The following is a 24,898-nucleotide window of genomic DNA, read 5'->3' as shown; positions in this document are numbered from 1 at the left end:
AGCAATTTGTTCCAGTGTGTCATACTAGTCATCCTGATTATACTGAAATAAGACAACTATAAAACTTCTTCATGGTCAGTATATTAACAAAGGTTTTAATTTTTTTCTAACTGTAAACTTATTTTATAGGATTCTTATATTTGTGTAGATTTATTAAAATCAGACATTACCCTAATTGGTACGTGAACGTAAATTAGCTGAAACATTACTATTGGAAGTTAAGAAAAATGAAAGCTCTGTTGGGTTCCCTTTCTCCCTTCAACTGACCAAAAGACTTGAAGAATTCATCCAAGGGCAAGGTAAATTAAAAAGCAGGCCTTTTGCGAGCAAGCACAATTCTAAATCATATCCATCTCTCTATTCCCAGCAGTCTGTTAACCTAATGCAACTTCTTACTCATATCCTATCCTCTCAACTGATAGTCTATCAACAAACATTTTTTAAGCACGCAATGCAGACAGGCCAGGCAATGTGCTAGGTATTTTAAGAGCAGTGAACAAGAAATTCTTGTTTCTAAGCTCTTAACACACTATGGAAAAAAAATAGATGAAAAACAACTAAATTCAAGTAAGTGATTACAAGTGTGTAGGTATTAGAAAGAAACAAGATTGGGAGGAGTCTGAGGAGGGTTGTCTCAGAAGGTACTATTAATATGTAAACTGAGACTAGAAAGACAAGGAAGCTGGATAAAGCAGGTTGGGTGAAACATTCAATTCTGAATGGTAGTTCCAAGACCTTAAGTGGGAGAGAACAATGGTGGGTTAAAAGACCCATGTGTTAAGAATTAAAACCTCATGAGCTCTAAGATAAAGACTTAAGACAGGAGGAAACAACCAATATATGTGATAACAGAACAGGCAGAGAAAAATTTCATCTGTTCGATAAAAGTTTTTAAAAAAAAAGCATGAAATCACCAAATAAATTCTCAGAAAATCAACTGATCTAGTCCTTCAGCTACTTCATAAGAACCTGTACCAAGAAGGCACTATATTAACAATTGTGTGAAGACATTAATTTGTACAAACTTCCTTCTTACTGCTCCACATTCTTGCACACAAATGTTTATTCTTTATTTTAACATCTATGGGTCTTAAAATATTTTTCAAATTCACTTACCCTAAATAAACATTCATTATTCTAAAAGGTTCTAAGATTGTACCTGATTTCTAAGAGCTATAGCTTAAACGGCTATTACTTTATTTCCCTCTACTCTGGGGCATAAGCTATGCTCATATATTTATTCAAAATCCCTTAAAATGTAAGAATCTGTGTGTGAAGACAAAGTAAAGGCTGGATACAAAGCAAAAGGAGTTTTCTCCACTTCTAAATTCTCGAATTGTTAAAGAATGACAATTCAAGCAAATAAATGTTGATTTAATTCATTCATCTTTTATTCTTTTTTTGGCAAACATCACATAATATAAGCAAAACTATGCTGTTCGCTATAGTTACACACATTCTTTTTTGCTTTATACAAGTTGTAAACAAATTTAAGTGAATAAAATTCTTGGCTAAAGACATATTCCAGAACTCTGACATATACTTTTCAGAGTTAGGACAAAAGAAAGCATATGTAACTTCCATTAGACCATCATCATATGAAAAAGTAAATTAGCATATGCTGCTTTTAAATTAACATCTGTCATTTTATTTAAACACTTTTTTAGGTTATAGCTAAAATGATATTTATCTGAAGTTTTAGGAAAGAACAGAAGCTGACCATACAAATCTTGTTCATAACCACATTGGCCACTTAAATTAAAAATATAACAAAATTGAAAAATAGACATATAACCAAAAAGATTCTAAATCTTGTAAGGAAAAAAAGAATAAAGCTGCCAATAAGTTATTTTAGAATACTTTAGATGTAGATAACATTTATAATACTGGGTTTCATAATATCTTGTTTTATGGCTTCCTAATGTTGACATTTTAAAGTAACAGATTACTTCAAAATAAACCCAAAGCATTTAGTGTTTTAGAATTTCAATTTCATTCTTTTGTAAATTTCAGACACCAAAAAATTCACATCAAGGGTTACAAAACAGGCATCTTCAGAATATAATTTGTTTGGCAGGCAGAATGGCTTGTAATCTTTTGAACTGGAAAGCCTTCAGGAAGTACTTACTAGCTATCAATGACCCTGCCAGCTTCCCACATTGTTATCTGCTGGGCGTGTGAAAAGACTGACACCCCATTTTTCATATAAACCCAATATTTACTTATAAAAATTAGTTGTACTCATGGAGCAAAAATTCAAATGTTATAAACAATACTAAATCTTACTAGTTTTATCTCTAGTTTGGGAAACATACATCAAACTAAATAAGTCTCATTTTCATAATATTTCCTTACATAAATTATGAGAGATGTTTGTATATATCCTCTTAGAAAGAATACTGTTGTGAGTAACCTGAAATCTGAGCTAGAACAACCATTCATATACAAAACTACTGTATACAAGTCTTAGCTTCCAAACAGTAGCTTTCAACTTCATTCATATATGTAACATAAAATTTCTCAAATATTTCAGTTGAAGGAAAGGTGACATTAATAAGGCTAATAAAATAAGTGGCAAAGGTTTTCTTCAAATCCTAGAGAATGAGGCAAGAAGGGAAATATCTGGTAAGACAAATCAGAAAAGAGGAAGAATTTCAAGTAAATGTGGTCTTGGACCTTTTACACTGCTACTCCCTAAAATTGCACAAGGTAAAGGCCACAGAATGCTTGTTCCTTCAAGGAAAGCAAAGTAGAAAACACAAAAGGAAATATAAAAATGTGTAGTTATGAAAGACTCAAGAGATGATGGTACTAACTCCAGTCCGATGCTTAAAAAATACCAAAGAATAACAAATGCATTAAAAAGACAGTAACCTATTAGGTCTTTTTTAAGTTATACACAAATAAAAAACTAATCTCTAATTCTTTAGAGATTTAAATTTGACAGAGAATACCTATTTACCTTTGAATTTATCTCACTTCTTTAAACAACTGAATCCCATCTAAATAAATATTTTTAAATTATTAATTATTAAAGCAAGCTTCTTAGCTTGCTTTGATAAGGCTATATATATTAGTAATAAAGCTTCACTGCATTAATCTCATCGATACCATGGTTACTGCAATCAAGTTCATTTTATAAGCAATAATTAAATTGACCATCACCATACTACATTATTGCAATGACAAAGATATTGGGTAAACTTCTTCAAGACAAATTACATTGAAATGGTTATTTTGAAAGTTTTTAGGAACAGGCAGAAAAGGGAGAATTAAAAACACTGAAAATTTGTTCCAACACAAAACAGAATGTCCAGGATCTTACATAAATGAAAATATCAGCTAATAGGGGACCATCTTGGTCTATGAATGATGTTCTCTACAATGAAGTTAACAAATTTTTAAAATTCCACTAAGAAGACACTGGTTAAAGTTTATCTCTGACATATTTCTAAAAACACCTGTTAGTAGCTTTGCCATAAAACTGATATAAGGTAGTTGTGTTTTTCAGTAGCATTTAGAACAACCCAACACTTGGTAGAAATACTCAGTTCAGCACACTGTATTAAAACATAATTGTACAACATTGTATAAATTAGCTGCAATTTTCAGTAACTATGTTTACCAACCGTGTAACCGAATTATAATGTTCTCCTAAGCCATATGCATGTCTCATATATCTGAAATTAAAAAAAAAAAGAAATGAGTAGTTTTGATGAAAGCAATTTTTCTATATATATATGCTTATTATATATATATAAACCAATGACTCTGAATGACTCAGTCCACATGGGTTTCACTCAATAGACTATGTGGACATATTAACTAAGAGTTCAACACCATTTGAAAAGTGGCAGCAGTCAGCAAGATCTGGTTCAATCACTGGGGTAAAATGAAAAGGCTGAGACGCTGAAGGTTCAATCAGCTTAAATTGTCACCTAGCCATTGATGACTATCTTAATAGGTTTAGCTAAAAAATACTAAAGCCAATAGCAAACCCTGCATGCTGTATTTCAGAAGAGATTTCTAAATCATGTAAGATATTTTCATAAAATGAAGAAAAATAAATCTAAGGAATAAACAGGCAACATGAATGTATTTCAACTTTTAACACTTGTTGAAACTTTTAGCATTACTAATGTCAAACCAGGACAGTATACAAACTAGTCCTAAAATGTTATAACCTTTAGAAATGACTTTATTCTTAACTCACACACAAAAATAAATCACTAGAGGTTTAAAAAATTATCTAAGTCACATACTTTAACACATATAATCTAAATTTTTTAATATTCCTTTTTGTATTAATTGTGAAAAATAAAACAGTAAAAATGTCTAGGTACTTACACAAGTATTAGTGGTTTTTTTGAATATTCTTCGCCAACTATAATGGGAGGAGAATCTGCCTGTATTATCTCTATTGGTGTTTGTAAAATGTGAGACAGAGCTCTTAGCTATAGGAAGAAAAAAAGTATCAGTAAGGAAAATAAAAATGTAAATCACATTCAAGTATGTGTGAACGGGCAACCAGTCACAGCAGGGATACGCTGTGTTCACCACTGTACACAGAGAGCCTGGTATATACTGGGCACTTAATAAATATCTGTTGAATAAATAAATATAATACAGGTTGAATATCCCTTATCCTAAATGCCTGGAACCAGAATTGTTTTAGTTTTTGAATTTTTCAGATTTGGGAATATTTGCATATACTACATGAGATATCTTGAGGATGGGACTCAAATCTAAACACAAAATTCATTCATGTTTCATACATATCTTACACACACATCATGAAGGTAATTTTATACATTTTAAATAACTTTGTGCATGAAACTAAGTTTGAACTGTGACCTGTCACATAAAGTCAAGTGTAGAATTTTCCACTTGTGATGTCAGCCCTCAAAAAATTTGATTTGGGAGCATTTCGGATTTCAAATTTTCAGATTAGGGATGCTCAACTTGTATTTATTAAATCAAATGCAGAGACTGCTCAAGCCCTGCCTGCACAAAAGCTTTGTAAAAAATATCAATGCCACAGTTAATGAAGAGGGGCAATGGGTAGACTAGGTATATTATACTAGTCTACTTTTGAATACGCTTGAAAATGTTCATAAGAAAAAAAAATTTTTAAATACCATTGCTCAAGCACCGGACCAAATAAATTACAATGTGAGAAAATGGGCAGGGGGAAGAACAAAATATTTATTTTTTTAAAGTTTTTCAGATGATTCTAATCTACAAATACTGTTGACAACCACTGTTCCATAATTTTCAAAGAGTAGAATGAGATATGTATATGAATTGTACTGCCCTATTAATGAATTTCTATTTGATTAAAATATACAATTTTAAGTAATTTCATACCATACAATATAAAATTAGAGCCTAAAGCCAGATGAATAATGGTGAATAATGAACATTAATGCTAACATTTTTAAAGACTTATTATGATTATGGGCCAGGCACAGTGGCTCACGCCCGTAATTCCAGCACTTTGGGAGGCCAAGGTAGGCAGATAACTTGAGTCCAGGCATTCGAGACCAGCCTGGGCAACATGGTAAAACCATGTCTCTACAAAAAAATACAAAAATTAACCAGGCATGATGGATCACTTGAGCCCAGGAGGCAGAGGTTGCAGTGAGCCAAGATCACGCCACTGTACTCCAACTGGGGTGACAGAGTGAGACCCTGTTTCAAAAAAAAAAAAAAAAGACATATGACCAAACACTCAAGCATTTTAAGTACTTTATGTGTATTAATTCCTTTAATCCTCTCAATAACTTTATGGGATAGGTACTGTTGTTATTTTAAAGACCCAGAATCTGAGGTAAAAAAAGGGTTACAAGACTTGTCAAAGTCACTTGAACTCAGGAGTTCGAGACCAGCCTGGGCAACACAGGGAGACCCTGTTTCTACAAAAAATACAAGAATTAGCCAGGCATGGTGGTGCAGCTACTCAGGAGTGGGAGGAAAGCTTAAGCCTAGAAGATTGAGACTGTAGTGAACAATGATGGATAGCACCACTGCACTCCAGCCTGGGTGACAGAGTAAGACTCTGTCTCAAAAAGAAAGTAAAAATCATAATGCCCCGATCTATGGGGGCATTATGGGATATGTACTTGCCCCATTACAAGAACATTCCATTGATGAACATACTCCTTCCTGAGGTTTTGGAAGAATGTAAGAAATTACTTCAAAAATATGGAAAGCACTCTGCTGCATGGTGGTAAATCAAAAACGTTCCTTTGAGGCACATTTTTCTTATACCTAAAATATCATTTTTAAGAAACTAGCATAGAATAGAGGATGCGAACCAAACTCTGGGAATTCTACTATGCCTTCTAACTTCAGAGATCATAGAATGATTTTCTTTAATAACTTAAATTTACTCTATTGTGAAAACTGCAACTCTTACTTCAAATGAATTCACAGATGAAAAAAATGTATAAGTGTCCCTCAAAAGATGTTTTAAAAGGTTTTTCTTAATTTCTTGATTTAATCTCTAATACTCATATGAATGATCCTTTTAAGAAAGTTCAAGCATTTTTAACTATTCCTAATGTAGTACTAACAAAGCTACTATGAACATTTCCTGAGTTTCCGAGGCATACAAAACTAATGGATACAGTTCCCTCTGGTGGAAATGCACATACACAGCAGTATTAAGAAAAAGATTTTGGGGCAACATTCATGTTGCATCTTCAAATGAAGCAGTTCTTAGAGTGAATTATTTAGAGCCACAGACTATTCATGATGATTAATCATCATTGTATATTACTAATTGTACTGCCTAGGTTCATCCATCTGGCACTTCAGCTTACAAACTTTTATGCAGGTACTCTCTGCCTTACTTAATGCTCAAAAATGCTCAACTGAGTACACAGAGAGGGTTTATTATGGCCATATAGTAATCAAGAAACTCAAGCTTGGGAGGATGGCTGACTCCCCTGTGGCCACAAAACAGAGGGGTGGAAGAAAATGCCAGGACCTGAACCCAGAACTTTCTTTCTTATCCTATTTAATACCCAGGCTGCTTCATCACCATCTGGCCTACCTACCTGTTTTTTTTTTGTTTGTTTGTTTGTTTGTTTTTAACAAAACAAAGTTAACAGTAAGATTTTTTTAAAATTAGAGCTAAAAAGTAATCTTGATAACTTCCTGTAAGTGACTGAACATACTGTTTTCTTACATATGAATTTAATGCACCAACTACTGCTTTCAAGTAAGTCAGTCACTATCAATTAGGAATTCAAAATACGATTTTAATATATATGTTGTGGTAGGATTTGGCCTATAATTTCATACAATTTTTTTTTCCATTTCTGATGTAAAAAAGATATTTTTCCAATAGTGACTTTGATCAGCTGAGCTACTAGGCTAAATTTTACTTTACTTCAGTAAAATTTTCACTTTCCTAAGTCCAGAAAATCAAATGTATTGCCAATACTACTATCACGATGAAAAGACTTACACATATGTATTTCCAACACACAGATCTAACACTGAGCTATTTAAAATGTAATAGTGTTTCAATCCCTCAACATACATACTTTAATCACAGACCTAATCATGTTAACTCCCTATTTCTTTGTCAGTTAAGAGCAAATATATAAAGAAAAGGAATCTTCAAAGAGAAATTGGGATCAGCTAAGAAACATCTAAAAACTACAGAAGGGATTTAGAAATAATTTAACAACCCACAATCACTATGAATAACTACAAACTTACCTCAAGCTGACCTCCCCATGCAGCTGTGTTTACAATATCTTCACAGTACTTCTGAAATTCTTCTGTAGAGAATAGGTCAGAATACAGCACTTAATAATTTTTGTAACTCATGTTACAAAATCCCTTTTATAGTTCCCACAATTCCTGACAAAAATGCCCAAGTTATGAACATTCTCCTTCTCTACCAGTATCCTCCAGAATCTAATCTAACTCCCAGGTCCAAACTTAATTCACCCCAACTTTCTACCACATTTCCATCCAAGAACAAAGCAGTCCATTTCTGCTTTTCTTCTTCTGTCGGAGGCCCAGATACCCTCCCTATATAACAATCCTACCTCACTCTACCCCAAGCGTTGACCCCAAAAATTGCCACCATATTCACTATCTTGACATGTGTTTTGAAGCCCAAACCTGCATCCAAAGGAATACCATGAAAGACAAAAAAATGTAGTTCCTGTATAATCAGGTTTACTGTAAGACTCTGGGAAATATACGAAGAGAATTCGAGTAAAAGTACAGACGAATTGAAATTCCTTCCCCAGAGATAGCGTCAAACAGTGCCTCCACTTGTTATTTTGGAAGCACTTACATTACTTGCATAAGTATCAGTTCTAACCAAGGAAAAGGCTTTTCGATCAGCCCTGAGAAATAAAAGACCTAATCACTAAATTTACAATGGATATATCTTGTGCATACACCTTTTTATACAGTATGTTAAAATGGAAAACAATTATCCTTACTACAGAGATGGAAGTAAAGAAATTATGGACATCTAGAAGAAAAATATGTCTCATGTGTTTGTCTCATACCCTGTTAAATCCTTAGTGTTCAGAACAGTGCCTAGAGTAGTGCTTGGCACACAGCGGCCTTCAATTAATATTGGTTGAATAAATGGAGATAATTAATTAAGTCTTTTGTGTTTTTCTCTGACTCAGCATACTGAACTGCCACCTCCTGTATGCCCTACAACTAGCGCAATTGGGGAGTTTCAATGATTTAGTAATCATTTGGGAGATAAATGACAGAAGAGTCATTTATCACATTGCCTATGCATATATCAAAATATATGGAAAAATGTGTTTTATGTCCCATAGCAAATTCTTTAGAAAACAGCAATGACCTAAAACAGCAAGAGATAAGTTAACATTTCCAACATGACATCTATGGGAAATTAATTCGCTACAGAATTAGATTATGCTTAAGTCATTCTTGAGATCTATCAACAGATACCTTAAGCCATACACACTAAAGGAGACACACTTGACTGCCAATGCTCATTCTTATCAATTCTGCATCACTCTCTACCTTTCCTCCATGGAGGACAGACTCCACTAAAGGAAAGTCAATTTTAACCTTTCTCTCTCCAACCCATTCTGGCCATATGACTTGTTCCCAATGGATACTGCCAAACCTGCCATATTCTCTCAAGGACTAATAGTCCTCTATTCCATTCATCACTACCCCAAAACCTATTCAGATTTTTACTTGCTCTCTTCCTCATCTGCTAGTTGTGTACTTTTTTACCTCCTCATAAATATTTTATCTTAACTGTGATAGTATTGTATAGAATAAAGCAGGTTATTAACCCATTTGTTTTACTTGAACACTAATCTTCCTAATTATAGCTTATTGTAAATAAAAGTAAAGTTCCCAAATTATAAGATAAAAGCAGGAAATAGTTTTCCTAGTCATTCTCTCCTTATGGTCTTCAGACCCTATATATACTTCCTGAAGCTTACCTTCCTCAATACTTCACTTTGTCAAATATGAACTTACATTTTTTTCAAAAATGACTAATCTTATTCCTATTTCTATCTTACATAAAATGATTAGCATATTATAATTACAAAATAACTAAGTAATTAAGAAATCTTAATAGAGAAAAATATACCAACATCTATTAAAATTACAGAAAATAATTCTGCCTAAATCTTGTGATGTTTTTTCCTCATAAGGATCATCTGGGTTCTTCTTACGCTCAGTGCTGGGAAGCACTTTATTTAAAAACAACTACAACAAAGCAACAATAAAACATAGTAAAGAAAAATAAATTACCTGGAGTATACATGTCTCCTGTATTAGGGTTTGTTAAAAATGGCAGAAAGTCTTCCACATGGCTTTGCATATACTCAGCGGTCTGACTTCTCAAGGCAACCACAGTCAGAGCACAACCCTTTTCTTTCAGTTGATCTTCAATGGCTCTATACATACAGTGGCCATCAGATGGAATCTGCTTAATTTCTAACTGTCTAGCTGCCAATATTTGAGCAAGTTTCTCACTTTCCATATGTCTGGCTCCTGTTAAGTTTTCAATTTCAGCTTCAGCTATCCGTTCTTCTCGCTCCTTTTCCAATGCAGCTTTCTTTTCCTAAGAAAAGGAGAATGCATGAAAGTTAATTCATAACAATTTGGACTAATTCTCATTTATTAAGGGAACGGAAACGTAAAGGTCTCAAAACTTTTCGGTGTTTTTTCTCCCTTCTCGCACAAGCACTATCACATTGATCATCTCAAGAATTTTCTACAAGGTGAGCTCCTTACTCTCTTACTCATCTGTGTGTTTCCAGCACCTTGCTCTATACTGGACATTAAGAAAGCCCTCTAATTTTTCTTTAAAGTCTACTTAAAAGCTACATGCCAAGTTTCTAAAAACTTTACTTACTGATTTCAAAGTATTCTCTTAAGACTGAGTTATCCTGGGCCTTAAAGCACATTATTATTATATTAAAGCCCAGGCTAATCCAGGCTTCTTATCAGTCCACCAGTAACATGTCAATATGACACAGCCTTTAGAAGGGTACAGGCAGACACCCTTTTTATCAAGCTTTTTAAAATGTCTGTATACACATACATTTAATTAACAAATATTTTGTAAAAAAAAAATTAAAATATAAGAGAGAGACTCAAGCTCCCCATAACACCACTGCCATCCCAGTGCTTGCTCTAGAGGTTTGGTATGCATCCTTCTAGATTGTTTATCCATTCATTTTAATAAATATGGTATACTCTTGAAAATACATATAAATTCTTAATAAAAATGGTATCATATGTTATATTCTACAATTTGCTTTCCTTACGCAAATGTCTGATAAGCTCCTCCCATGGAAACATATGCAAGGATGGAGTGGGGTGACGGAAATGAGAGATTTGTGACATGAAGAATAGACAGGAGGTGTATAGGGAAGGTTGGGGAAGAAGAAAGGAAAAAAAATTCCTAACAGATGGACTAGTAATGATCAAAAGCCAGAAAGCACTATATGTTTCATAGCTAAAAACAGTTCCTAGAGCTACAGTGCCAGAGAAAAGTGTCAAGAGATGAAATTGGAGGCAAAAAGCATAGGCATATAGTTAATATACAGTAGGTCTATACTTAACATAGGACTAAAAAGAAACTACAATATACACAAAGTATTTATAGTGCTTTTCTCTGGATGACGGGATTCCAAAGTAAGTTTTATTTTGGGGGGGGTGTGTGTGTGTGTGTATGTCTGTATGTTTTTCTGCATCTTTCTAATTCTCTACCATATATTTTGTTTGTACACTCAAGGGGAAATTGCTTTATAATTTAAGAATAAAAACTAAGTTACATAAATTTTGACATTAATAATAAGTTACAGTGAAGGATTTGGTAAGCCAAGAATAGGAAAAGGTAAAGACTTCCGTAACGCTAGCTCTAATTTCTCCTTGGAACAAAAGTGAATGGGAAGGCAAGTTTCAATTAAACTTATTGTCATGTACCTGTACTACTTGCCTGTTATGTGCCATGCTAGATGAACCTAAAGTGATTTCTAAGTTACCTGAATCAAAAGCAGTAATATCTCCCTAATAAAACATAGCCTATTTAAGGTTTGTATAAGTAATAGGAACAAATTTATTTCACTGTGTACCTAGAACTGTGGATCACAGAGGCATAAAATCTTAAAACACAAGATGGCACTATTACTTTATAAAAGACTAAAAAAGTTTCAGAGGGGAAAGGAAGAATAAGCACCTTAGATATCATCTAATCCAAAACCCCTCATTTTCCTCTTCTGAGGAAACAGCACGCAGAAAGATTTCCAAAGGCCATACAGCTGGTAAGAGCAGAGCAGGGACCAAGGACAACACAGAGAGCTCCTTCTATCCAGGCACCTGAATCAGAATAAAAGTTGGAGCAGATGGGAGCTGGAGTTAATGATGTCATGTACTATTTACTGAAAGAGTGGCACTTTATCCTATCTGCAAAACTGTTTAAGCCTCTAAAATACTAATTCTAATCATTTCATTTTTTTCCCTTCATGCTTTGCTTCATTAGAACAAAGCAATTGAGTTTCCTTTTCAGGGCACTAGGTAAGAAATCCACTGAATTCTTTTTCCAGCAATATATAGTTTCCCAAGAGCACTAGGCACTTTGGTTTCTACAGCTATAGTAGTGGAGATACAATGGCACTAATAAGTTCTAATAAAAACGTATAAAAGATGAAAATAGCATGTAAATCATAAATATATTGTCAATAAAACTACAGTCATGTTGATATAGTAATATAACAAAGAAGATTCAAAGGGAATATTAAGAGCTGGACACCAGTCCTGGGTTTGTATCAAACTTTTAGTGTACAATTGAGATAACTTGGGTCTCTGCTTTCTCATTGGAAAATACAGAAATTGAATTCAATCTCATTCCAGCCCTCAAATTCCATATTTTTGAAACCCAGCTGTTCTAAGTTCTATTTTAGACTCTTTCTATCATATCAAAAAGCTTCTAAGTTCTTTGAATAAAATACTGTTTTTCTAGACTAAAAATAAGAGATATGCTCTACAATATTCCACGATATTCTTAAAATAAATCTTGACAAAGTTTTATCACGTTTTTCTTCCAGAGTTGTATCTTTCCCAAAGATAAACATCATTAATTAAATGACTTTGCATTCCTTGATGCTTCTAGCAAAAAGGAGGTTCCAAATAATCTAACACCCGATTGTGCATCCTGACTTCAGGTTCCATTTTCTTAAGCATTATAAACGTTTAATGTTTTCTGTTCTAAAATCCCATTAATATAACCCTGTAAAAACATTACGTGGGCATTTTTTCTGCCAAGTGTTAAAGCAGCTGACTATAAAAGATACTAAATGGTTTGAGAGTATAACTGACAAAAGTATTAATTCCAGTTGTGCAGTATCTTAGGGAAAAAGTAACAAAATTTTTGAGAAAGTTAAGGGAGTTTTCGTTTTGTTTGTTTTGTTGTTAGAGGTCCAGCTGGGGAGGAACAAGTTTTGATAAAGATAGGAAGAACTTGTGCCCTTAGGTTTTCCAGAATTAAATAGGCTATTATAAGATGTTTCAATTACTAAGTAGACGTAATTCCAATGTTTTGTTATGCTACTGGCATGCAAAAATTCTGCCCTTCCTTTTTGATCTATAGAAGCTAGAAAATTGTGAGATCATCACAAAAGAATGCATATCCTAAGCAGACAATCTCCAAGATTCCATGAGATCTAAATTTTATGAATCTACAAAATTCACAATTATATTTACTCAAGAATAAAATTCTACACAAGAATGAGAAATGTTGGACTATGTGCATTTCATCAACTTGCAAACAAAAAAAGACATTGCTTTTAGGTTTAATTTTTTAAGAGGCATAGTATGCACTACTTAACATAGAAAAAGACATTGCTTTTAGGTTACATTTTTAAGAGGCATACTATACACTACTTAATATAGAAACAATACTATCATTTGTTGACCCATTAGTTCTCCAGGTCTTGTGTTAAAGGCTTTGGAAATAGTACAGTATTTAATATTCACAATGAATTAGCTTACGAAGTAGCTATAATTTGCCCCCGTTTTATAGATGTGAAACTGAGGCTTAAAGAAGAACCGTACCCAAAGTATAACAGTAAATGAAATTAAAACCTCATCTGTTTGACACTAAACTCCATGCTCTACTAAATTACATACTATGTCATAAGATGCAAAATGAACTTAAAAATATGCATTTAAACCATAGAAAACATCAAGTGTTAATAAAATAATACTCGCAACTAAAAAGACTGAATTTAATCATTTTTCTTTTTCAAATTCAAAGGGACTTATCTATCTAATCTCATTTCCATAATGCTGATATGAACTAGCTACTTCCAATAAATCAGTTTCCTTATAGCTCTTCAATAATGCAATATATCACCCCCACATTTGTTTTTGTGCATGCTGCTCCTCCTATTTGGAATATCCTATCTAAATAATATTTCTTTCAAATTCCAACCCATTATTAGTATAATGAACTTTCCCTTCTCTAAATTTTCATAATTAACCATTATATAGATACCTACATAATTCTCTAAGAATTTTGTATACCTACACATGTTAACTTCTAGGTTCAAATCCTTATTTCTCACCCAATGGTATGGTTCTTGGCCAGGGTTGTGCATCAGAATCCCCTGGGCCCACATTCTGAATTTTTAAGTCTGGGATAATATATTTGTAAAAAAACTACTTTGCACTCCCACTCCCAGCTTCGCTCTCCTATGAGAGCTGCAACCTGAATACGTTATTTTATATTCTCTTAGGATCATTTTCTTCTCCATAAAATGGGGATAAGAAATCCTACTTCACAGGATTATTGTCAGGACTAAATGAGATGTCATATAAGCAGCTTAGCATAGTATGTGACACACAGCAGGTGCTTAATAAATGTTAGTTCAAGTGCCTAGACAAGGAACTGCATCATTTTTTTTTTCATTCTCTTCCTATAACAAGACCTAAGATAGTACCTAAGATAGTATTGAACACACAGCACTAACTTATATACTTGGTGACATGACTTTCATACCCGTCTCTTTTGTGCTTTTGATATCCGAGGTGGCTGATTCTCAAGCACCAAGTTTGAAATGTTAACAGCAACAGAATCTATCTGAAGGAAACAAAAAGCATTAACAAGTCAATGTACTTATTAAATTACTGAAAATCATAAACATATCTAATCCCACATTTCAAATTTGAATAACAGCAATAGACATTGTATTAGATAATATGGTTTTGTCTCCTGTTTCTATTTTTATGGAAGAATTTGACAAGTTCCCAAGAAGTTTCTTTCAAAGATCATGCTCATCCCTGCATGCTTTCCTTCCTTCTTAGAATGCCTACTCCATTAATCTAAATGCAGTACTGTACTTCCTGTAAGCGCCAACTCATTTAGCACTCCACTCTTCTTTTCTCTGACTACTGCCAGTACATATAAGATAAAGGTCCTGTGCTGGCTCAGTTCATTATTATCTGCATAACCTCAACTGGCAGCAGAAGCCTTTTTCCATCTTAATTAGCCAGAACCTGATGAGTACTAATCTTTGACCCTAGTAGCAAGTTGAGCTTTTCCTACCCTACCCTTTTCCATCTACAAACTGATAACTGCAGGCAGAAAATATATTTAATTTATAATATCATTTGATATTACAATCAATCCTAAATGGCTAGTGTGTGTTTGCTAGAGTAAAAAAAAGATGCTAGACTTTTAACTATAAGGATGAGTAGCTACTATTACTGCAACTCTAAGGTAAACCAGTTTTTAGTATAACACATGCATAGAACAACTCAAGGCCTTTAATACACAGAGACAGAAGTCTGCAAAGGCTATGTCCCAAATGATCAAAATATCAAAATCAGATAGAGACTTCAAAGAGTGGCTATCAACTATAGTGAAATTAGGAGTCTTGTGATTCTTCAGAGGAAGCTGTTAAAATTTACAAACATCTATATTGACAATAGGCAAGATAAAAGAGATGTATCTGAAAAACAAAAAAGCAATGGCATTAGTTTTTGGTAGTATTCAGAAAAGAAAACCAATTGAAATTAATGAAACAGATAAATAGTTCAAAGTAAAATGGGAGTTTGTGTTTTAACAGTAGGACTCCATGTAGCTTATGAATCAAACATTTTTGTCCTTGGAAACCTGGGAAAGAAACCTCAAAATTGAAAGGTCTGAGGGAGCAAACAAAACTATCTCATTAATAGAAAAGATGGGGAGACAATTAGGAACACAATTGTCACAACACAATTTAACGCCTGGAGTATCATATATGCCTTGTTACCTGGAGATGAAGTACATTAAACGCAAGGAAAGTTGGGAACTTGATAACTAACAAAGTTAAAGAAATTTAGACTATATTTAATGTAAGGACCATTGTAAAAAGCACAGACAAGCTGTACTTGTCAACAGCAAACCAAAAATCAACCAAAATTTAAGTATGGCAGATAAGATTTTACATAGACATAAGAACTTTCTATCAAAGATGGAGTGAGGTTGTGGGGTCTATATGACCCTTCACATACAAAACCCATACAATAAATACCACACTATACAAAGCTGTAACAGAATTCAGTATTCACTTCCTGGAGTAAGATAGTTCTCATTTGGAATTCTGGCTTTGGCAATCAACAGCTGTTACGACTCCTGGACAAAGTTCTTAATCTCTCTAAACCTGTTTCCCACTTGAAAAATGGGATTATGTATACTTACTTCATAGGTAATACCTCACAGTGTGTTACTCAGGTTAAATGAGATAATACATATAAACCAAAGTATTTGACACATATATATTAGATCCAACGATAAAATAAATATTAGTTAAAATTATGAAAGTTAGGATGCTCCAACTTACCCAAGAAACATCAGTAAAATTTCATTCATTACAACTTGTTAATAAAGCACTTTTATAACTTAAAAATGACTTCACGTTCACTTTATTGATTCTTACAAAAACCTGTGCTTAGAGAGTAGAAATATTTGTATCGTATTATATATGTGGGAAAATTTGAGCTCAGAAAGATTAAGTAACCTTGCTCAGGTTACAATCCCATTCAGTCGCAATTCTGGGATCAGATGCCTGGTCTTCCAACTTTCATTTGGTGAAGCTTCATCTTTTGGGCAAGTAAATAGGTAAAGAAGTATAGCACTTTCTTTGCTGATCTCCCTTATAGAAACACACTGCCCTGTAAACTTGGTCACAAAAACATTAATGAGAAGTGATGCATGAGCATAACTAAGTGATTTCATTTCCCTACCAATTTCATGATTTTAGATAATAAATAGTTTAACAGGGCCGGGCACGGTGGCTCACGCCTGTAATCCCAGCACTTTGGGAGGCCGAGGCGGGTGGATCACAAGGTCAGGAGATCGACACCGTCTTGGCTAACATGGTGAAACCCTGTCTCTACTAAAAATACAAAAAATTAGCCGGGCGTAGTGGCGGGCGCCCATAGTCCCAGCTACTCGGGAGGCTGAGGCAGAATGGCCTGAACCCGAGAGGCGGAGCTTGCAGTGAGCCAAGATTGAGCGTGTCTTGCAGAGCGAGACACCGTCTCAAAAAAAAAAAAAAAAAAAAAAAAAAAGCAATTTAACATTTAACAGAAGTGGACAGCTGTTTTCAAATGGTGTAGGCAACGACAAACATTTATTTCACATACCTTATTCTCCTTAGTAGTCAGCTTCAATTGCTCCAGTTCCTCTCTATGTTTCTGTTCCATTTCTTTTTCCAACTTGGCCACATCTTCGGTGAGTTGCTTCCTCCTTTTCTTGTCATTCTTGGGAACAGCATTCTTCATGCCCTGAATTTTGGCTGAAAAGCCATTAAAATCACTAAGTCAGATACGCAGGAGTCAAAGGAGATGAGAAACAGGAACCAATAAGGGGATAGTAAGGGGCGAAGGGTACAGAAAAAGTAATTATGGAAGAAAGAGTCATCACGTAACAGACAGCTACAGAGAGAGAAGGGCCCAGATGAAGCTGAGACCAAAAAAAGAAAAACTTCATTAACAAAATCTTGAATATGTTTCGGTTGTTTGGCGAGATAAGAGAAGGAAAAAAACCTGACTGTAGCCAGTTTTAAATCTTTCCGGTATCCTTTCTGAACCTCCTAAACTGAGGCGGGTCCATTCAAAATACACCCATTAGGGACAAGTATCGGTAACTGGGGCAGGTATAGAAAAGGGAGGCATCGTGGGTTTGGGAGCGGACCAAGACGGCGGTTTCTAGGTATTTTCAGACACCTGCATCCCGGCGGCGGCGCGGGGTAGGGGGCACGCCGCAGGCCTCAGAAGGGGAAGCCTCTGAAGGTTGGGGAATTAAAGGGCCGCCGGGGCAGGTGAAGAGAGAAGAGGCCACTTGCTACTAGGGGAAGTCTAGGGTGATCCAGATAAGTCACGCCTTAAGATTCCCCAGAATCGACCCGCCACGCGCCCTTCCCCCAGTCGCGGCGGCTTCCAGATTCCCACTTCCTTCCGCCTCACCTTGCAACTCCTTCTTCTCTTTGCGATGCCTTCTCACCAGCTGCTCTTCCTCATCAAGCTCTTCGGTCAAGACCGCCTCCATGACGACCAGGTAGCCCAGCACACGCGCTAGAAGAAACCTGCACCGGCTAGTAGGCACCTTCCACCCCTCAACCCTCACCCGGGGCTCCATTGGCTACGGCTGGGACCCAGCCCCGCCTTCAAGGCGGCACCGGATCTAAGCCAAGCCACTGCAAAGACGAGAAACTTAAATGGAGTGCTGCGCGTGCGCACTACCGTGACCCTGCCGTGATGGGCGGGGCGGCAGGGGAGGAAACAGACTGCGAGCGGAGAAGCGGAGTTTGCAGCCTCGGAATTGGCTAGAGCGCCAGAGCCCAGTCAGCCATAAAGCTACGCGCTAGGCTCTTGGCCCTGACGTGAGGCGCGCAGAGATGACGTAACGGGAATAGTTTTCAACGTCTATTTTATTCCCTGCTTCAGAGGACCTCTTTAATCTTTGATTTTGGTCCCTGTTTCTAAGAAAAGCAACTGAAAAGGTAAGAAGAAAAATAAAGCATTTTAATAAAGCCGTCGATAATTATCAATGGGAATCTTTGGGCTGTTTGGGGCTGTGTGGAATTAAATTATGTTTATTGTCTCCAAGGTCGTAATACCGCCCCTGAGAAGAAAGGAGCAGCGCTAAGTAATCGAGAAAATGCCTCCTCTTGAAACGGATATAGAGATGGAAACAAGATATAAGAAGGATTGAGAATCATATAATACAGGAGCTTAAACACCTATGCGCGATGATAAAGAGGGTAATATTAGAGCGCTTGGAAAATACCAGGAAGTTGAGAGAGTTAACAGAAGGGCGCACGCTGGATTGGCCACAAAATCGAATTACCGAAGTAAGTGCAAAACGACAAATTGTCACAGAATACAGAGAAAAGGGGAAAAGAAATTAAGAGGAGAAAAAGAGAGATCTAGAGGGCCGGTCCAGGAGATACAATCTATGCATAATAGGAATACCTGTAACTGAGGACAGAGCAAGTGGAGCTGAAACGATAATTAAGGATCTACTTGAAAAAATTTTCCAGAATTGAAGAACGGACTAGATCTACAAATGGAAAAGGCTCACAGGATACCTTTAAAGTTTAATGAAAAGAACGCAGCATCTAGACATATCCGGGTGACGTTTTTGAATTTCAAAGACGAAACATTTTACAAGCATCCAGTCAGAGAAAGCAGGTTACTTACAAAGGGGCAAAAGTCAGGCTGACCTCAGATTTTTCTCCTGCAATTCTAAATGCCAGAAGACAGTGGAACAATATCTAAAGTGTTAAGGGAAAATAATTTTGAGCCAAGAATTATATACTCTGCCAAGTTATCATTTCTTTACAAAGGAAACTGGAAGACATTCTTAGATATACAGGGGTTAGGAAAGTATATCAACCAAGAACTTTCCCTGAAAATTTTGCTGAAGGATTTACTGCAGCTAACAGAGAACCTGAATTAAAATAAGAATAGGGAGGCAATTGTATGAAAGAACTGATGGTATGCATTGAAACTAGTTACGGAGCATTAAGTTTAAATTGTTATGTATAGGGCATTAAAACTAAATACAAAAATAGAAACATAAGCTGGGTGTAAAATCTCAGTTTACATTTAAACTGGAAGGGCATACCACATGTTCAATATATTGGACAAATACTGTTTTATTTTTAGCATGTAGTATTGTAGATACGCATGTTCTTAAGCTAAACCTAAGTAAAAGGGCTTTGTCACTGTAGATTTGACAAATAACATTCTAAATGTCAAATCTGACAAAATTGGAAAACAGTACAGTTTTATTTCCCTTATTTTTAAGTATAGCAGGAAAAAAATAACAAGTTTGTCCATGTTACTACTGATACTGTAGAGAAACTTCCAAATCACTGGTTTGGGAGGGGGTGGATACATCCTCATTTTCTGTACATGATGCATGGGGAAAAACAGTAGTTACTGCATCATATAGTTCATCTAAGTAAATTTGACATGGAAATAAGTGTTAACTACAAAAATAGAATATATACATTCAAATGTTTGGAAAAGAAGTGGTAAAAAGAAAGATAGCAAAAAGACATTAAAATTAGCAAAAACTAGATTGACAGTACAGATGACCTATAAACTGGTTAAATAGCCCTATTACGATTGAAATTGGGTCAAAACTCAATCTCTAACCTGAGATACATTTGTATAAAACAAAGGATCAAAGAGTTTAAAGATAATGGAAACTATAAATCATAGAAATAGCAACATTTTTCTTAAAATCTAAACATAAGACATTTTATGTAAAACATACAATATTGGATGTAACATTTAACAAACTATATGGTAAATAATATGACATTAATATATAAAATACATGTTCCAGATCTTGATGTGGGTGATAGTTTTACTTATGTACATCGATATACATCTGTTTAAAAACATGTACATTTAAATTGTTGCATTTTATGTATTTAAAATGTATTGAGTAATCCTTCTGTATGTATTATTAAAGAGAATATAGCAAAAAAAAGTTGGACTGTGACTTCAACATTTATGATTTCTTTTTTTAGAGACAAGAGGGTCTTGCTTTGTAGCCTAGGGTGGAATGCAGTAGCAACATCATAGCTCACTGCAGTCTCCAACTCCTAGGCTCAAGTAATCCTCCTGCCTCGGCCTCCCAAAGCACTAAGATTACAAATGTGAGCCACCAACCCAGCGCAGTTACAGCCTTTGATAAATCAAGTAAATGGGAAGTTAAGAGATAAAAGGTAGTTAAATAGTTAAAATATGTGTGTAATATATATATTACTTTTCTACCTTATTTTTGCATTATCTTCAAATTATCCTGAAGCATTTCTAAATGATTTTATACTCAAATGTAGAGAAAACTTTAATATATTTCTAGAAAGCACTCATGACCACATTACAAAAAAAAAAAAAACCCTAGAAAATAATAATTTTCAACCCTGAAAAATCACATACTTGGAATTTTTTTAATGTTCTTAAATAATCTTTCAGTCAAAGAGGAAATTATAACAAATACTGATGATTTAGGAAATACAACAATGAAGATAATTATACTTTACATGCTATGGGATGGATGTAGAAAAGGCAAGAAACAGGAATTAAAACACTAAGTGAAGAATGGAATATGCATGGGAAGGACTCAGTAACTAAAGTTCTTCAATTTTGCTACCTTTCAAATGAGGAAGTAGTCTGCCTTCATAGTGGATTTATCCCCAATATGTTATGAGACCACAATTTACTTATTTCTCCCAATTGAGCTTTAATGTAGCATAATGAATTCTAAGCATCTGACAATTGATTCTCAAGGAAAGGAAAGCCCAAGTCTCCTTTTTTCTTTCCCCTCCCTGCACTGTTTCCCCTTCACAGACCTCCATATAACAATATTTTAATGTACAACACTTTTATTGAAAAGTATGGCCTTCAGAAAAACAGCATTGGCATTACCTGGAAACTTGTTAGAAATGCAATATCTCAGGTCAATAGCAGCATAGTATTAGATTATAAAATCTTACACATTTACAAGACTTCTCAGCACAGTGCATTATACATTGTGAATGCTCAATAAATGCTATCCAGAATATGTGTAGAAAAAAATATTTGGATGTTGCCAAAACATTAATAGTACTTATATCTGTGTGGCAGCTTTTTGGATAGTTATTTACTTCTTTATGTTTTTTAACATATATTAAAAAGCTATTTTACTTTTATAAATTAAACATTTCCGCAGAAATTTTGAAAAGTATATAGATGATGATAAATGTTACCTGTTGTATTAGTACATTCTCATGCTGCTATAAAGAAATACCCAAGACTGGGTAATTTATAAGGAAAAGAGGTTTAATTGACACAGTTCTGCATGGCTGGGAAGGCCTCAGGAAACTTAAAATTATGTCACAAGGTGACAGGAGAGACAGTGCAAAGCAAAGAGGGGAAAAGCCCCTTATAAAACCATCAGATCTCATGAGAACTCACTCACTATCATGAGAACAGCATGGGGGAACTACCCCCATGGTCTGATCACCTCCCACGAGGTTCTTCCCCCAACACGTGGGCATTACAATTTGAATTACAATGAAGATGAGATTTGGATGGGGAGAAAGAGCCAGACTGTTTCACCTATGATCCCACCATGTAGAGAGACCCTGAAAACAGTATATTTCCTTCTGGTCAATTAAATTACTATTCAAATTTAGAATAATACTATATATAAATTTCTGCTTCATTCACTTGCAGTTATAGACGTTTTGCCAAGTCAATTATTTTTCAAAAACATTTTTAACCGCTGCATATTTTCCCATCACACAAAATAGCTGTCACTTTTTAGCCCTTATCTTGCTTAACTTCTCAGCAATATTTGACACTATTTACTGCAGTATTGGCATGATTGTCTCTCCCTTCTGTCCACACTTCTACAAAAACCCAATGTGCTCTTCCCACCCAGCTGTCTTAGTTTCCTGTTTAACCTGCTTGATTTCTCTCCATAGCAGTCAATGCCATCTGAGATGGCCTTGTTAAATTGGGTGTTGCCTGTCTCCTCTCTTGGCTTCTATGATACACCCTCTTCCTTTTTATCTCCTTTGGTTCTGGATGCTCCTTATTGACTCTTCTATCTCTTCCTGAAATTTGCTGAGTTCCCTAGGGCTCTGGCCCAGGCTCATTTTCGCTCTACATACTTTCTGCCAACTTCATCCCATTATTCAATTACCACATCTATGTGCCGACTGGACCTTTCTCTCAAGTTCTAGTGTGTATTAAGATTCTCCGGATAAACAGAACTAAAGGAATATAATAGATATGTAAGAGGAGATTTATTATGGGAATTGGCTCACACAATTAAGTTGGTTCTCTGGGTTTTTGGTTTGTTTAGTCTTTTGTTCTTTTAAACTAAAATTTATGTGTTTCCAGGATTCTTTTTGAAATCTTAGTACATGACACCACTCTACACCCCAGACAGCCCCGTATATTCTGGATTCATCTCTGATCCCATTTACTCCGAGTCCTAGAGCTTTAGCCATATTTATTTTTTTTCTGTGTTTACAAAAATCAGATTTCCTCCTGTCACCAAAGTTTTCCCTAGGTGCTTCCTTGACTTGGGAAAAGCATTCCTGAAATTTTGTAAAACTGACTTTTTGTTACTAAGATCAAAATTTATGTTTCACTTCATCAGAGATGTCTTATGTAGTAACAACCTACATAATGGTATCCACCACATTCATATCATCTATTGCAAGGAACTGTCAATCACTTTGCCTGCTCTATCACTGTCACTTATTACTGTCTGACAGAATCTCCTTTTGGCTTTCTAAAAACAGTTTTACTGAGATATAATTAACATGTAATAAACTACAACCAATCAGCCAATAAGTGGCACTACTGTCCTTTCACTTGCTCATGTTGGAAACCTTAATGTAATTCTTGACTACTTTTTTCCCTTACCCTTTAATATCAACAAATAATTAAGTCTTAGTTTCTAAATATGTTTCAAATCAATCCACTCACCTTTAGTTCCACTAGCACCACTCTAAGTCCAAGCCCGAATCATTTCTCACCTGTATTATGAAAACGTGCTTCTCTCCAGTTTATTCTTTATAACACAATAAGAACTTTATGAAATTCAAGTCAACTTAGGAGTTTCAACTTAAGTGGGTTCTCAATAAAATGTATACTTCTTAATACGCTTCTCAAGGCCCATTCCAGTCTCATCGCACACCACACCTGATATAATCTATTTGAGCCTCTCTGGACCTCAGTGCCTTGAACTTCCATACTTTCTTTTCCTCGAGGAATGGAGTGCTTCTGGAAATAGAGCTTTCTTACCACTGGAAATATTTATCCACCATCACCCCTTGACCGCCCTGTCTAGAATTATTCACAGTTCTTAACCATTCATTCTCTATTGAAAGCACCCTATTTATTCCCCCTTTTAATACTTTTACTTGCCTTCTATCTGTTTCATGAACTTGAATATAATGAAACATAGAATAAGTAGATCTGTCTCGTTTGCCTTTGGGTCCTCATTACTTAGTATTATGCTTAGCCCATAGAAGCCATTTAATAAACATTTTAATTAAGCATGAACTAGATGACTACTTAGGGATAATAAAGGCAGATAAAAGAACACTTAAAGTCACCTTCAGCCTTAAAATTATACAATTATGGAAGTATTGTCCTATAATTTATGCTTAATATTTTTCAACTGTAGCATCAAACCAGCTCATGGTAATTAGAAGACAAATCTTGTCTCTGTGATGATGTTTTACCCAATGGCAACCTCTGCACTAAGTGGATATCAGTAAATGAAAGGAACTATTTTATAGAACTTTATCTTTTGGCCTTTCAATTTTCTAGCCTGTCTCTTAATTTATATTGTATTACACTTTCTTCAAATATTTTCAGTTGCAATATTTTAAAATCTCTGTTTTGTTTTCTATTTTCCCATTTCCAAATTCTTTTTGCTAAGTTATTTTTCTTCTTCTTTCATGATATTTTTTTTCTTTTACTTTTCTCTAAAAACTTACATGGCATCAGGAAAGAATCCTATGTGTGAAACTTAATGGCAAGTTGGTACTCAGTATCCACTGCAACTTTACAGAGTTGACAGAAGTTTCAAAGATTGGAAAGATAAATAATACATTTTTCATATTCTCTTTTCTGTTATCTCAGGGCCACTACTGATTAGGACATTTATAGAGAACGTGGGTAGCACTGAAGCAGCATTCTAGTTTCCAGGGCCATCAACCTCATACGTATCTACCTGGTCTCTGATCGAAGCTACCGTAACGTGTTCTTGAGGTCAACATGTTTTGTGGAAGTCACTGTATTTGCCCCTTTATGTCAATTACCTATTATAAACCGAGAGAAATGGGAA

General features: G+C 35.0%; 1 protein-coding gene and 1 long non-coding RNA gene across 3 annotated transcripts; one reads left to right on the top strand and one right to left on the bottom strand.

Annotated features, from left to right (window-relative positions):
• Positions 1-1,369: 1,369 nt before the first annotated feature.
• Positions 1,370-18,404, bottom strand: OTUD6B (OTU deubiquitinase 6B). Of its 2 annotated transcripts, XM_004047266.5 has the most exons (7): positions 17,995-18,404; positions 17,173-17,324; positions 14,543-14,623; positions 9,787-10,099; positions 7,732-7,793; positions 4,348-4,454; positions 1,370-3,680 (listed from the first exon to the last, which is right to left on the bottom strand). In XM_004047266.5, exons 1-7 carry the CDS (start codon positions 18,164-18,166, stop codon positions 3,596-3,598), a joined length of 972 nt encoding a protein of 323 aa, XP_004047314.5. In that variant the 5' UTR covers positions 18,167-18,404; the 3' UTR covers positions 1,370-3,595. The 2 variants fall into 2 exon arrangements, with proteins under 2 accessions (XP_004047314.5, XP_055204669.2); XM_055348694.2 differs by lacking the exons at positions 17,173-17,324; positions 17,995-18,404 and adding an exon at positions 11,723-11,862.
• On the top strand, positions 18,390-20,533 carry LOC109028075 (uncharacterized). Its single transcript, XR_002007144.4, has 2 exons — positions 18,390-18,530; positions 18,638-20,533. It is a non-coding gene; the product is annotated as an uncharacterized lncRNA (long non-coding RNA).
• Positions 20,534-24,898: the final 4,365 nt, after the last annotated feature.

Source organism: Gorilla gorilla, chromosome 7 (assembly GCF_029281585.2).
Source record: "Gorilla gorilla gorilla isolate KB3781 chromosome 7, NHGRI_mGorGor1-v2.1_pri, whole genome shotgun sequence".
Lineage (NCBI taxonomy): Eukaryota > Metazoa > Chordata > Mammalia > Primates > Hominidae > Gorilla > Gorilla gorilla.
The sequence above is the reverse complement of the archived record's forward strand: the minus strand, read 5'-3'. Positions and strand labels throughout refer to the sequence as shown.

Excerpts from the sequence above, each read along its gene's own strand:
- OTUD6B (XM_004047266.5), bottom strand. The coding sequence starts at position 18,166 with ATGGAGCCCCGGGTGAGGGTTGAGGGGTGGAAGGTGCCTACTAGCCGG. Across the intron at positions 17,325-17,994 it reads AGAGAAGAAGGAGTTGCAAG|CCAAAATTCAGGGCATGAAG; the intron begins GTGAGGCGGAAG and ends ATGGCTTTTCAG. Across the intron at positions 14,624-17,172 it reads TGACTACTAAGGAGAATAAG|ATAGATTCTGTTGCTGTTAA; the intron begins GTATGTGAAATA and ends TGTTTCCTTCAG.